General features: G+C 40.0%; 1 protein-coding gene across 10 annotated transcripts in view; it reads left to right on the top strand.

The window, feature by feature from the left end:
- ARNTL2 (aryl hydrocarbon receptor nuclear translocator like 2) overlaps positions 1-13,829 on the top strand; it is a 192,497-nt gene that overhangs the window by 52,388 nt on the left and 126,280 nt on the right. For all 10 annotated transcript variants that reach the window (XR_002344063.1, XM_021092159.1, XM_021092157.1 and 7 more), the window contains one exon: positions 11,084-11,241. Coding sequence is in view for 7 of the 10 variants with exons in the window: in XM_021092153.1 (XP_020947812.1) it covers positions 11,084-11,241 (158 nt within the window). In the remaining 3 variants the exon portion in view is untranslated. The remainder of the gene's footprint in view (positions 1-11,083; positions 11,242-13,829) is intronic.

Below are 13,829 nucleotides of genomic sequence, written 5' to 3'. Positions count from 1 at the left end.
ACTGTTAGTATACAGAAATGCAACTGATTTGTGAATGTTAATCTTTTATCCTGCTACTTTGCTGATTTTGTTGATCAGTTTGAGTAGTTTCAGTGTGGTGTCCTTAGGGTTTTCTATATATAGTATCATGTCATCTGCATAGAGTGAAAATTTTACCTCTTCTCTTCCAATTTGGATAATTTTTATTTGTTTGTCTAATTGGTATGGCTAAGGCTTCCAATACTGTGTTGAATAAAAGAGCGAGAGTGGGCATCCTTGTCTCATTCCAGATTTTAGTGGGAAGCCTTTCAGTTTCTCTCCATTGAGTATTATATATTATATATACATTTAACATTTATGACAAATGTTAAATGTTTTATTATGTTAAAGTATGTTCCCTCTATACCCACTTTGGTAAAAGTTTTTATCATGAAAAATGTTGGATTTCGTCAAGTGCTTTTTCTGCATCTATTGAGAAGATCATGTGGTTTTTGATTTTCTTTTGTTAATGTGGTGCATGATGTTGATTGATTTGCATATGTTGAACCCATCCTTGTGAACTTGGGACGAATTCCACTTGGGTCATGGTGTATGATCTTTTTTATGTGTTCTTAAATTCAGTTGGCTAAAATTTTGTGGAGAATATTTGTGTCTATATTCATCAAAGATACTGGCCTATAATTTTCTTTTTCGGTAGTATCTTTGTTTGGATTTGGTATTAAGGTGATGGTAGCTTCCTAGACTGTCTTTGGGATTATTCCTTCTTCAACCATTTGGAAAATTTTAATAAGGATAGGTATAGGTTCTTCTTTATATGTTTGGTAGAATTCACCTGTGAAGCCATATGATCCTGGACTTGTGTTTGTAGGGAATGTTTTTATTACACATTTAATTTCATTTCTAGTGTCTGTTTTCAAATGGTATATTTCTTCTTGATTCAGTTTTGGCAAGCTATGTCTCTAGAAAGTCATCCAGTTCTTCAAGGTTTTCAAATTTGTTGGCATCATATAGTTGTTCACAGTATTCTCTTACAGTTTTTTTTTTTTTTGTATTTTCTGCAGTATTCATTGCGATTTCTCCTTTTTCATTTCTTATTTCATTTATTTGGGTTCTTTCTTCTTTTTCTTGGTGAGTCTGGCCAGAGGTTTGTTACTTTTGTTTAACCTTTCAAAGAACCAACTCTTGGTTTGTCAATTTTGTTTACCCTTTCGAAGAACCAGCTCTTGGTTTTATTGATTTTTTTCTATTGTTTTTTGAATCTCTATTTTATTGATTTCCTCTCTGATCTTTATGATTTTCTTCCTTCTGCTGACTTTAGGTGTTGTTTGTTATTTTTTTTCTAATTCTTTTTGTTGGTAGGTTAAGTTGCAGATTTGAGATTTTTCTTCTTTTGAGGAAGACCTATATTGCTATGAACTGCCCTCCAAGAGCTGCTTGTGCAGCATCCTATAAATTTTGAGTAGTTTTGTTTCCATTATCATTTGTCTCAAGGTATTTTTTTTTTGTCTTTTTGAGGGCCACACCTGTGGCATAGGGAGGTTCCCAGGCTAGGGGTCTAGTCAGAGCTGTTACTGCGGTCCTACACCAGAGCCACAGCAATGCCAGATCCGAGCCGCAACTGTGACCTACACCACAGCTCACAGCAATGCCAGATGCTTAACCCACCAATTGAGGCCAGGGATGGAACCTGCAACCTCATGGTTCCTAGTTGGATTCATTTCCACTGAGCCATGGTGGGAACTTCTTGAGGTATTTTTAATTTATGTCTTGATTTCCTCGTTGACCCATTGGTTTTTCAGTAGATTGTTGTTTAGTCTCCATGTAGTCAGTTTTTTCTTTTCCTGTGGTTTATTTCTAGTTTCATGCCATTGTAGTCAGAGAGGATGCTTAAAATAATTTCTATACTCTTAAATTTGTTGAGGTTAGTTTTGTGCCCCAGTATGTGATCAGTCCTTGAGAATGTTCCACGAGCTCTTGAAAAGAATGTATCTTCTGGTTTTTTGGATATAATATCCTAAAAATATCTAACTGTTCTATTGTATCATTTAGTATCTCTGTTGCTTTATTGATTTTCAGTCTAGAGGATGTGTCCATTGTTGTGAGTGGGACTACTATTGTTGTATCCCCATCAATTTCTCCTTTTATTCTGTTACTAGTTGTTGCATATATTCAGGTGCTCCTATATTAGGGGCATATATATTGACAAGTGTAATATCCTTTTCTTGAATCGATCCTTTTATCATTAAATAGTGTCCTCCTTTGTCTTTCTTTATGCCCTTTGTTTTAAAGTCTATTTTGTTTGGTATGAGGATTGCAACTCTTGCTTTCCTGTCATTTCCTTTCACATGAAATATCTTTTTCCATCTTCTTACTTTCAAGTTATATTTGTCTTTTGCCCTGAGGTGCGTCTCTTGTAGGCAGCATGCTGTAAGTTTCTTGTTTTTTTATCCAGTTTGTCACTCTATGTCTTTAGAGTATTCAGTCTATTGACCTTTAAAGTAATTAGTGATAATTATGTTTTTATTGCCATTTTAACCCTTGTTTTCCAGTTGATTCTATGTTTCTCCTTTGTTCTTTTCTTTTCTTGGCTAGATAATTGCCTTTTCTTTTATGCCTGTGTCCTCTTCTTTTTAATTTTTGTGAATGTATTGTTTGGTCTTGATTTGTAGTTGCCCTGTTTTTCAAGTATGTTACCCCCTTCCTATATTTGCTTGCTTTAACCTGATGGTCATATAGGCTCAAATACATTCTAGAAAAAGAGAGTCTAGATTTTCTTTTTTTTTTTTTTTTTTTTGTCTTTTTGGTCTTTTTGCTATTTCCTGGGCTACTCCCGCGGCATATGGAGGTTCCCAGGCTAGGGGTCGAATCGGAGCTGTAGTCCCCCACCTACGCCAGAGCCAACGGGGGATCCCAGCTGCGTCTGCAACCTACACCACAGCTCATGGCAATGCCGGATCGTTAACCCACTGAGCAAGGGCAGGGACTGAACCCGCAACCTCATGGTTCCTAGTCGGATTCGTTAACCACTGTGCCACAACGGGAACTCCTAGATTTTCTTACTTTCCTTCTGCACATTTTATGATTTTGATGTCTATTATTTTATTTATTTATTTATTTATTTATTTATTTATTTATTTATCTTTTTTGGTCTGTACCCATGGCTTATGGAAGTTCTGAGGCTAGGGGTTGAATATGAGCTGTAGCCCCCAGGCTGCACGATAGCCACAGTGACACAGGGTCCAAACCATGTCTGCAACTTATACCACAGCTCACAGCAACACCAGATCCTTAACCCACTGAGGAAGACCAGGGATCGAACCCACATCCTCATGCATGCTAGTCAGGTTTGTTACTGCTGAGCCATGACAGGAACTCCTAATGTCCTTTTTTAACATTGTCATCTTTATCCTTTTGCTGTTCTTTATGTTTAACATTATTTTTATGTTAGGTTTTTTCCTTTCTTTTTATATCTCTAACACTGGCTTATTTAGGTGATTACTTTCCAGTTGTGATTTCTTTCTTTTTTTTTATTGGAGGAGAATTTTCAGTATTTCTTTTAGAATGGGTTTAGTATTACTGTATTCTTTTTGTTTTTGTTTGTTGGATAAATTCTTTACTTCTCATTCTATTTTAAATGATATTCTTGCTGGGTAGAGTATTGTAGGCTGCAAATGTTTCCCTTTTAAAATTTTGAATATGTCTTGCCACTCTCTTCTGGCCTGTAGTGTTTCTATAGAGAAATAATCTGATAGCCTTAAGGGGGTTCCCTTATAATTAACTCATTGTTTTTCTCTTACTACCTATAGACTCCTCTCCTTATCTTTAACTTTTGCCATTTCTGTTATGATACGTCTTGGTGTGTGTCTGTTTGGGTTCAGTTTGTTTGGGGCCTTCTGTGCTTTCTGTATCTCAATATCTGTTTCCTAGATTTCAAAAATTTTCAGCCATAATTTCTTCAAATATATTTTTAATCCCCTTTTCCTTTTCTTCTCCTTCTGGAAACCCTATTATGCATAGATTGGCCCACTTTATATTATTCCATAGATTGCTTATATTTCTTTCATGTTTTTTCATTTGATTTTCTGTCTGCTGTCCTGATTAGGTGATTGCCATTTATTCTATCTGCCAACTCACTAACTCATTCCTCTGCATTATTCATTCTGCTCCTTAGTGCCTTTAACTGAGCTTGTGTATCTGCCAATGAATTTTCTAATTTTTCTTGGCTCCTCCTTATATTTTCTAGTTGCTTTCCAAAGTAATCTGCATTACTGTTCATATCTGTTCTTACTTCCTTCATATTTGCTCTCAATTCCTTCAGTATTTTCACTATGTCCTTTTGAACTTTGGGTCTGTTAGACTGCAGAGGTCTGTTTCATTGTTTGCTCCTTCAGGGGAATTCTGTTCTTTTAATTGGGAATGGTTCCTGAGCTTCTTCATTTTGCTTATATTTTTCTTATTCTGTGAGTTTAGGGAAAACAACTACTATAGTCTTTGAGGGCTATTTCTATAAAAGAGTACCCATGGGTATTTTATGAGGGTTTACTTTTTTTTTTTTTTTTTTTTTAGCTTGAGGGCTGCTTTCCATTTGGATGCCTGCTGTCTCTTTCCTTAGTGTGTTCAGGCTGTTATCCCCTTGATAGGGGGTGTGCTAGTGTATGGCCTATGTGTGCTTCCAGGGCGATGGAGGTAGTGGACAACGCCTGTAGTCAGTGCCTGGTTTCTCAATCCTTGACAATGTTGGGGACCTGTGGGGAGGTGGCACAGCCTGCTTCTGGTTACAGGGCCTGGGAAGTGGCAGTGGCCCTCAGGCAGGTGTAGGTGGCACCCAGAGACTTTGGCAGTGGCAACAGTAGAGTGTGTGCATTCCCTGGGAAGTGAGAGCAGCAACAGGTGGCACTTGGTTGCAGTGCCCTCCTCTGCAGCTACCCCTGAGGTGAATGAAGTCACAGGTGGTGCCTGTTTATGGACCTCTAGTCTGAGATGGCTGCAGTGGTTTGCCCCCACTGCCCATAGCCTACATAAGAGGCACTCCACTGCCCCACCATCCAAGAGTCCATGCATGAACAGAGAGATTCTTGTGGCAGTCCACCCCTCCTTTTCTCACCCTCTACACAACAATGGTTCCTTGCTTCTCCTGCGGGCCTAGACCTCCTCCTGTGCTTCCTCGACTGTGGTGCTCCACTCTCCCACCTGTGGTGCACCACTCCCTAGCCCCTCAGGCTGTCTCCACACAGTCAACCCTAGTCCTCTGTGCAAAACTGACTTCCGAAGCCTGAGTATCAGTGCCCAGCTCCCTCCCAAATGTCTCAGGCTGTGGTGTCTGTGGGCAGTGATACTGATGGTCCATGCAGCTTTCTCTCAGCTTTGCTCTCCTCAGTCTGGCTGCTTTACTTTTCTCCAAGGCTTTGAGGTTCCCTCTCTGTCTTGGCTGATCTCTCTGCCAGTTAGGTGGCTTCCCAGGGTGCAGATTCTTTTCCTCTGTCACAGCTCTGTCTCAGGAGTGGTGGTCCCATCCTGATTCCTTTTTTTTTTACTCAGCTCTCTCTCTCTTTTTTTTTTTCCTTTTGTTCTACCAAGTTATGTGGAAGGTTTCTTGCCCTTTTTGGAGGTTTTAAGTCTTCTGCCAGGGTTTAGTAGTTATTAGGTGCAAATCATTCTACATGTAGATTTTTTTTTTTTTTTTGGCTTTTTTTGCTATTTCTTTGGGCCGCTCCCGCGGCACATGGAGGTTCCCAGGCTAGGGGTCAAATCGGAGCTGCAGCCACTGGCCGACGCCAGAGCCACAGCAACTCGGGATCCGAGCCGCATCTGCAACCTACACCACAGCTCACGGCAACGCCGGATCGTTAACCCACTGAGCAAGGGCAGGGACCGAACCCGCAACCTCATGGTTCCTAGTCGGATTCGTTAACCACTGTGCCACAACGGGAACTCCCTAGATTTTTTTTTTTTTTTTTTGATGTGTTTGTAGGAGAAGGTGAGAGCCATGTCTTACCCCTCCACCATCTTGATCCCCTCCCCCCAGGTCTGAGATTCTTAATGTATTTTCAAGCTATTTAATAGTGCTATTATAAATTTTTGACTAAGCCATCAATTGTTTTTAAAGTATTTGATTTAATATTATTTTATGAATATTATATTCCTTTTGAACTTTGGCATGGGGTAATTTCTAAACAGAACAGTGGTGATTATTCATTGTGAGTTAACAATTTTTTGTTACCTGATGGGGGTGAGGTGCCTATCAGCTTTACAAACAGTAGTAATGGTTTTAAGGAGGGGCTCGGGGGTGCATTTACTACTAAAGGCTTGGCTATTGACCCAAATGTCCATCAACAGATGATTGGATTAGGAAGGTGTGGTATATATACACAATGGAATACTACTCCTGCAATGAAAAAGAACAAAATAATGCCATTTGCAGCAACATGGATGGAATTAGAGACTCTCATCCTGAGTGAAGTAAGTCAGAAAGACAAATGCCATATGATATCACCTATATCTGGAATCTAATATATGGTACAAATGAACCTTTCCACAGAAAAGAAATCATGGACTTGGAGAATAGATTGTGGTTGCCAAGGGGGAGGGAGTGGGATGGATTGGGATCTTGGGGTTAATATATGCAGACTATTGCCTTTGGAATGGATTAGCCATGAGATCCTGCTGTATAGCACTGGGAACTACGTCTAGTCACTTATGATGGAGTGTGATAAAGTGAGAAAATAGAATGTATGCATGTTATGTATAAGTGGGTCACCATGCTATACAGTAGAAAAAAAATAATTTATTGGGGAAATTAAAAAAAAGTGGAAACAAACAAACAAAAAGACCTAAAGGCTTACTAGGAATTAGGATGATTGGACTTAATCTCACATTTCTTTCTTTCTCAAGAATTAAAATCTGTTTCATGTAGTTTGATATGTTATCCTGCTTTTTTGTAAGATGGTGAACAAAAAGTACAGGTGAAGTCCCTCAGGTATATTGTACCATTGAGAAGGTACATGGTGGGTAGAAGAGGTCACACAGGCAGACCAGCAGCCAAAGCAAATGGGTGATGTCAAGATAGAATGGATTCATGAGTATTGGGTTTTTCTATTGCTCTGAGAAGTAGAGATCCTCTGATACTTTGTACCATTTTTCTCTATTTACTTGAATAACATTTGGCCTATGTATCTAAATTTTTCTTAGAATAGCTCTTTATTAAAAACAACTAGTATTGGAGTTCCCTTGTGGCCTAGCAGTTAAGGATTCTGCCTTGTCACTGCTGTGGCTTGGTTTTGATCCCTGCCTAGGGAATTTCTGTATACTGTGGGCATGGCCAAAAACAAAAAAACAACAACTATTATTGTCTTTAAACACTAGAGAAAACCTAATTTACCCTGTAAGCAAATCAGAATTACTTACAAGGAACATCTGATTATTAGTAATACATCATCATAAATTCTGTCAATTGTTTCAACATATTCTTTCAATATCTACAGATTTATTTCCTGCATCTGGCAACATGGCCAGATCTCAATTTTGCTTTTTCTCCATTTATTCTATTTTCTCAGAATATATATATATATATGACTCTGCAAAACACTGACATGGTTTAAAGTGACAGTAATAGTTCACAGAGATAAGGGCCAGAGCCCTGATGAATTATTAAGCAGAGAACTAGCCTCTGGATGGATATGCCTTTCTTTATTAAATTCCTCCAAGAGGTATTTTCAGGTGCACCTCCTTCAAGTAAAGTATTCAAAAATTGGCTATTTCACCTTCCTCTGTGTTTGCATCATCATTAATCATTCTTAAGTGGTTTTGTTTCCACCTGTTTTCATCTCTCTCCAAACCCTAGCTCTAAGAGAAGGCATCTGCTCTTCTGCTGTACATTCCTGGAATCAGGCATTTCTGTCCACTGCTTCTGTCTATGCTAGTGGGTAATACTGTTAGAAAGAAGAGGTGAATATTCTAGCAAGAGGATAACTATAACATTTTTAAAATTGTAAGTCTTTAATCTAAAAATTGCCCATGAATAGACCAAAGTATGAGTAAGATATTATGTAAATACATGTGTAACTTGAATTTCAGCCAGCACACCCCAAAGTATGTATTTTCTTCCAGGAGGGGCATGGCCCAGGGGTGAATGGTTGTGGGGTGGGTTAGCTCCATCAGTGCCCCCCCCCAACTCTTTCATCTAGTTTAAAGTCTCTAAAAACAGGACAAGTCTCCATTTTTCCTCTTTCCCATTAGATACCCTTCCCCAAACTCTTCTTATATAGAAATTCTGGAGTTGCTATGACGTGAGTGTTGTAGGAGAAACAGACATATGTTCACAATAAAGTGTAAAATAAAATAATTCTTGAAATCCAAGTGACACATTGCTCTCCCTCCACATTTTATCATCTGTGAAACAGATCTTATCATCAAGGTCATCTTCCTATTAATTGGCAGCATTTTTCCTTCTTTGTGATGCATTAAGTAATGCTGCATCTTACAAATGATAGTATCTTAGACTTGATGAAATATGGTAGGAGTATATTTGATGAAATAAGGTACTGAGATGACTGAGAAAGGGAAATGATGAATCATCAAAGAAACATTCCCAGAATAACTGATCTGGGTTTTGAAGAAGGAATAGGATTTTCCCAAGAATATAGGAAGGTAGGACATTCTAAACTGAGTAAAGAGCAAGGGTTAGAGGAGATGAGAGAGGACTTGATGTGTTGGAGGACTAGCAAGTCATCTGGCATTGCTGCTTTGTGAAATCTGGAGCTGGAGGGAGAAGACAAGGGAAGGTGAAACTGGAAATGAAGGCATGAGCCGGGTCATGAGAACATTGGGATGTCAGTAGAGAGTCTTGCCTTCACTTTTAGGCAGTGGAAATACATGTTGGCCATGGGATTCCATGATTTGATTTGAAAGCAATTGTTCTGGGAATAGTGGATGGATAGAGTGAATGAGAAAGACACTAGAAGAAGCAGGAAAATCAGTTTCAAAGGCTTTTTGGAGTCATGCAATGAGCTACCATAAGGGCCTGAATCAAGGTGGTAACAGAGTGGCTGGAGAAGAGGAAAAGACAGATTTAAAGATATTTTAAAAACTAGAATCTACAGAAGTTTATAATTATTTGACTCTTTAGGGTGAAGAAGAAGGGTCAAGAATGAGTCTAGTGGTGTCACCAATCAAGATAAACCCTACAGAAGGAAGAGTAATTAGGGCTGGTAGAGGAAGGGGAATTATAATAGGGTCAGCTGTAGAAGATGCATTCAGTTTGGGATTTCTTGAGTTTTAGAGTGCTCGTGAATCACTGAGGTGCATAATATTGGGTTCTGAAGGTTGAGAATTGGATGGAGAGTGAATGAGATAAGGATTTAATGGAAAGAAGCTTATGACAGAATACAGTTTCTTAGGGTGAAGCTATAGGTGAGGAAAGAGTGATGCCAGGTAAGGGATCTCAGAGGACCAGTGTTGAAGGACAGAGAAGGAGCTGAGCCAGGAGGATGGAGGAGCAGGAGAGGGCACAGAAGCCAGGGAAGAATGTGAGAAGTGGCAACAGTCTCAAATTCAAGGCAGGAATCAGCTGGGGTTGCGTAAGTCTAGGATGACCTTTACTAGAGTAGTTTTAGTGGAGTGGGGGGTTGTGGAAGGGGGTTGATTTTAAGAGATGGAGAGGTGCCTGGGAGATGAAAGTTTGAGTGGAGTCCACACTCTGAGGAAGCTGGCTGAGGAGGGAAGCAAGGAAAAAGTTTCCCTAGAATTAGGGAAAGTGATTTTTTTTTTCAAAGAGAAGGGACTTGAACCCATTTATTGACCCACAGAAAGAGCTGTGAAAGAGAATAAGGTTAAGATGCTGATAACTATTCAAGCAAATGCCAGAGAGGCATTAGCTTTGAATAGAGGGCAAGCTACCTCTTCCTCTGAGCCTGAAGGGAAGCTAAAAAAGCATTCACCATGGCTCTCAGAGGTCTTAGTTCTTTTTTTCCTTTTAATCTTAAAAAAAAAAATTGTATTAGAATATAGTTGACCCCAAGGAGGAGGGGATAGGAGTGGAATGACTGGGAATTTGGGGTTAATAGATGCAAACTATTGCCTTTGGAATGGTTAAGCAATGAGATCCTGTTGTACAGCACTGGGAACTATATCTAGTCACTTATGATAGAGCATGATGGAGAATAATGTGGGAAAAAGAATGTATACATGTATGTGTGACTGGGTCACCTTGCTGTACAGTAGAAAATTGACAGAACACTGTAAACCAGCTATGATGGAAAAAATAAAAATCATTCAAAAAAAAGAATATACTTACAATGTTGTGTTGGTTTCAGGTGTACAGCAAAGTGAATTAGTTATATGTATACATATATCCATTCCTTTTCAGATTCTTTTCTCATATAGGTCACTGCAGAGTGTTGAGTAGGTTTCTCTGTGCTATACAGTAGGTCTTTATTACTCATTCATTCCATATATAGTAGTGTGTATATGTCAGTCCCAACCTCCAATTTATCGCCTCCCCTGCACCAGTGTTCCCCCTTTGGTAACCTTAAGTTTGGTTTCTAACTCTTTGTGGGTCTGTTTCCATTGTGTGAATAAGTTCTTTTGTATCATTTTGTATTAGATTCCACATATTAGTGATCTCATATATTTGTCTTTATCTTGCCTCAATATGTTAATTTCAGGCCCATTCATGCTGCTGCAAATGGTAATATTTCATTCTTTTTATGGATGTGTAATATTCCACTGTATATCTATACTACATCTTCTTAATCCGTTCTTCTGTCAATGGACATTCAGGTTGTTTCCATGTCTTAGCTATTGTGAATTGTGCTGGAGTGACCAATGGGGTGCATGTATCTCTGAGGTCTTAGTTCTTCAAGGTTTCAGGGAATGAGGTCAGGAGGGAAGGAACAAGGGTAGTGGGGTGAGGGTGGTGAAAGCAGATGAGTGAGTGCCATTCCTGCTCCCAGTGCTTCTGCCTCTTCCCTGATTGCCACCTGCAGGGCCAGAGTTGGGAGGAAGAGCAGCAGGGGCTTGCTGGCCTCACCCATGCTCCCTGGTACCTCTGGGGTAAGTGGGGGTCTGCTGAATATTAAATATAAAGGCAGCTCTTTTTCCTTCTTAGAGAAGCGCATAGCCAAACCGAAAAGCGGAGGAGAGATAAAATGAACAACCTGATTGAAACACTGTCTGCGATGATCCCTCAGTGCCATCCTGTGGCACGGAAGCTGGACAAACTGACAGTTTTAAGAATGGCTGTTCAGCATTTGAGATCTTTAAAAGGTGAGTTTGAAAATGGCCCCCACACTTGGATTTGTGATGTCTTCCCTGTGATTGACAAGGTCCTGGATGGGTGTGTTTCGTTGTTCCTGGCTGTTGAGATTTTATGCAGCTATGTCTTTCAGCTTTCTAGGCATTAACTTGGATGCTTGTCCATATTCTTATGCGGAGAGAGTACTAATTTGGATGCCAGAAAACTTGGTTTCACTACAAGCTTCATCTTAAGTTTACTACGGGAACTTGGAAAGTCTTTATATTTCTACTTGTTTCTTCATATATAATATGAAGATAACACCTGCTGTACATACCTCTCAATATTTTAGAAGTTCTGAAATGTCATGTTAATTATTATAATTTTAAATTATTGTCAGACTTCTACTATTAGAAACGCAAAACCCCTTAAACACAACTTCTCTTAAAATGTCGTTCAGACTGGTAAGTAGGTCAGAAAATGCATCACATCTTGCTATTGTAAGGCATTCTCATATATATGGGACATTGGGCGAAGGAGGTCCTTAGGCATTGCTACTTGTGGTGTGTGTGATCATTTCTGACTTTACCAATTTCCCTGTGTGAGCTTGAATTTTAAATCAAAGTGGAATCACCTCTGGTTTGGGAACAACCCCAGTCTGGTTGGGGTGTGGGGTGTGGAATGATGGAAATAGAATTGAGTTTTAGATATTTGAATGTTAATGACATATATTTATATTGAGAGGATCAGAAGACCTGGCAGAAGGGGCATTGCAGACCATAGAGGAGACTTGCATATTCAGATCTGTAAAGACCTAAAATATTATAGTGAAATCTGGCTCCAAAAGTATAAAAAAGGAATAAGCAAAGGAAGACCAAGGGTCTCATTTAGATCTCTGTCCTATACTGCACGTTAGCAGAAGAAAAAGCTGTTAAAGGGAAAAGGAAGTCCTGTGGTCAGAACACAGGAGATTTACCAGGTTGAGTTAAAGTGGCTTGGAGGAGAGCAGTGTTACCTGGACTCCAGGTGCAAACTGGAGCCCAAAGAGGATCTTAGTTCATAATGAACAACAAAAACAACAAATCCTGACAAATCTGTTCAGATTAGAGGAGGCCTGGGAGGTGCGTATACAAATTAGGGAAGAAAACTAGAGACAGTTATTAAAGTGTTATTTAATAGTAACTTGTGCAAAGTGTACTTTTTTTGGCTGCAGCATGCAGCAGCTTGATGTGGGATCTCAGTTCCCAGACTAGGGATTAAACCTGGGCCACAGCCGTAAAAGCACTGAGTCCTAACTGCTAGACCACCAGGGAACTCCCTGCGAGCTGTACTGTAAATCACCTTTCCTAGATCTTTGCAGAAGATAGAAAAATGGCTTATATATTGTGACCAGTTAAGCACATGCAGATCTGGAGAGCAGGCAGTGGGGAAGGCAAGTACAGCCCTCGACCCCTTCCGTACCATGCAGAGCAGCACAGGCATTGGCAACTTTTACAGCATGACTGGAGGCCTTTTTTTCCTACCAGTCTCTTGTGAAATAAGATTCTCTTTTACCCACAAGTTGTGTGCAGTATTACCCTTAAATCTTTCAGCAGTGAACATTAGTGGGCTCAACTGAGGTCACTGGATAGCAACCCGAAAATTACCCAACAGTTCTCACATTTATAACATCCCGAGAGAGGAGGACCCAAGGGAAAAGCCATGAATCACTAAACTAATTCAGCCAACGGGAACTGAGCTTCTGCTGGGGTTATGAAAATGAAGGAGGCAAGCTCTCTGTGCTGGAGGGTTCATGGTGGACTTGGGAGACAGACCCACGAAGAGATCATGAACAGCTAGTGATAAATGTATGCCTGTGACAAGGGACACTCAGTAGGGAGGAGACACTGCCTAGATCCAGAGAGGATTCTTTGGAACAGAGCATAGATTTCACCATTGGCCAAGGCGATCATTTACTCATCACAATTGACCAGATCCTTAGTCACGTCTACCTGAGGAAATGATGACTTAAAGCAGCTGGGGCCACCCCCCAGTGCCCTAGCCAGAGTGGACCCCAACTCGACCTACAAACGCCTGGATGCCTGATCATCAGAGGGCTGCATGTGGACAGTGTTACTTTAGTCTACACGTAATTACTTGGAAGACAGAGAATGATGAAATGATCTTTTTTTTAACTACACTTTCCAGCAGTGCTTCTCAAACTCTGTGGGGGAAGGGCAAGTATTCTTCACCTCCATCCATTATAAAGTACAGTACACGAGTTCCCACTGTGGCAAAAGAGACCAGAGGTGTATCCACAGTGCCAGGATGCAGGTTCGATCCCCACCCAGCCCAGTGGGTTAAAGGATTCAGCGTTGCCGCAGCTGCAGCATAGGTCACAACTGCATCTTGGATCTGCTCCCCAGCCCGGGAACTTAATATGTCATGGGGTGGCCAAAAAAGAAAAATACATAAAATAAAATACATACAATTAATTAATGGAAAAAAATGCTCATGGGCTGGAAGGCAACAGCATTACCATAAAGCATTACCATGCTTTTTGTTAATTTCTGTGCTCATCTCACTACAGTTAGATGATGACAAACTGGTGAGATGGTTTGCAGACCACATTTGGAGTAAG

This window comes from Sus scrofa, chromosome 5, assembly GCF_000003025.6.
Source record: "Sus scrofa isolate TJ Tabasco breed Duroc chromosome 5, Sscrofa11.1, whole genome shotgun sequence".
NCBI lineage: Eukaryota > Metazoa > Chordata > Mammalia > Artiodactyla > Suidae > Sus > Sus scrofa.
The sequence above is the reverse complement of the archived record's forward strand: the minus strand, read 5'-3'. Positions and strand labels throughout refer to the sequence as shown.